Source organism: Medicago truncatula, chromosome 1 (genome assembly GCF_003473485.1).
Source record: "Medicago truncatula cultivar Jemalong A17 chromosome 1, MtrunA17r5.0-ANR, whole genome shotgun sequence".
Classification (NCBI taxonomy): domain Eukaryota; kingdom Viridiplantae; phylum Streptophyta; class Magnoliopsida; order Fabales; family Fabaceae; genus Medicago; species Medicago truncatula.
Window position 1 is genome coordinate 26412291 of NC_053042.1, and position 1539 is coordinate 26413829.

General features: G+C 37.6%; 1 protein-coding gene across 1 annotated transcript; it reads right to left on the reverse strand.

Moving 5' to 3' along the window:
- Positions 1–388: 388 nt before the first annotated feature.
- On the reverse strand, positions 389–1153 carry LOC112418538 (uncharacterized). The gene has a single exon (XM_039830591.1). The coding sequence runs from the start codon at positions 1151–1153 to the stop codon at positions 389–391; it is 765 nt and encodes a 254-aa protein (XP_039686525.1).
- Between the last annotated feature and the right edge of the window lie 386 nt (positions 1154–1539).

The following is a 1539-nucleotide window of genomic DNA, read 5'->3' on the forward strand; positions in this document are numbered from 1 at the left end:
CTACATAAATCACCAAAAATCACATAAATGACACCACACAATTAAAAATAATTAAATAAAAATTAGAGTGTTACATATCTCGTTCATCCTCAACAATCATATTATGTAATATGATGCACGACCTCATGATGATACCTAAATCAGCTATGTCCCACAAGCGATTTGGTTCATGGATGATTTTAAATCGAGCTTGAAGCACTCCAAAAGCACGTTCGATGTCCTTCCGACAGCTCTCCTGATGTTTTGCGAATAACTTATCAGGTTCACTTTGAGGAAGTCTAATTGATTTGACGAAAGTTGGATAAGAAGGGTAGATACCATCAGCTAGATAGTATGTCATATTATAGGGACGTTGATTCACAAAGTAATTCACCATTGGAGCCTTTCCCTATTCCACATCATCAAACACTGGTGACCGGTCTAGAACGTTTATATCGTTCAACGTTCCCGGACATCCAAAAAAGGCATGCCAGATCCATAGATCATAAGATGCAACTGCTTCAAGAATAACTGTGGTGGTTCCCTTATCCCCCCTGGTGAATTGACCTTCCCATGCTTTAGGACAATTTTTCCATTCCCAGTGCATGCAGTTAATACTCCCGATCATCCCTGGGAACCCCCGCATTTCACTAACATGTAGTATTCTTTGAAGGTCATCTTGGTTTGGTGCTCTCAGGTACACTTGCTCATACAATCGTATGATTCCTTTACATAATCTACGTAAGCACTCCAATGCTGTAGTACCTCCTATTTTGATGTATTCATTGACCGCATATGCTGCGACACCATATGCTAACATACGCATTGTTGTGGTACATTTTGCTAACGGTGATATACCTTCTTTGTTTGCGGCATCAACTCGTTGGGTGAAGTAGTTATCACTAATTGAAAGGTCTCCAACGATTCGAAGGAAAACGTGCTTTTGCATCCGGTACCGACGACGAAACATTGCATCGTCATATATAGGCTCATTGGCAAAATAGTCGTCAATGAGTCTTTGGTTTGCAACTGCATGATCTCTATTTAAATATTTTCTACTACGAGATCCACTACCTTCCTCTATTTTTTTCCGACGCTGAATAAATCGGTTGACAATATAAGTGTCTTCAATATCACGTTTTTGTTTGTAGGCTTCGATATCAAAAGGATTCATTGATAATCTTTGGTAATATTGGACGTAGATAGGAATGGGATTTGTGATATTGGAAGTAGATGTGAATGAGATTTGTGATATTGGAAGTAGATATGAGTCCCTATATATAGGTACATTGTGTGGTGGACACTGACGGATTCGAATTAAGTTATTGTATTGTATTAAAGCAAATAGTCGAGACTAGATGTAACACCCTGTTTTCCCAACATAAAAATTTCTTTAATAATTATCAGAGTAAAACATCAAGAAACGGGATATCACATTTCACATAATCAAAAATAGATAAATAACAATTTATCTTTCAACTTAAATCATCAACGTAATAGCAGCGGAGTTAAATTCAATAATCATGAAAGTCTTGGCACGCAGGCCTCATAATAAACATC

Excerpts from the sequence above, each read along its gene's own strand:
- LOC112418538 (XM_039830591.1), bottom strand. The coding sequence starts at position 1,153 with ATGAATCCTTTTGATATCGAAGCCTACAAACAAAAACGTGATATTGAA.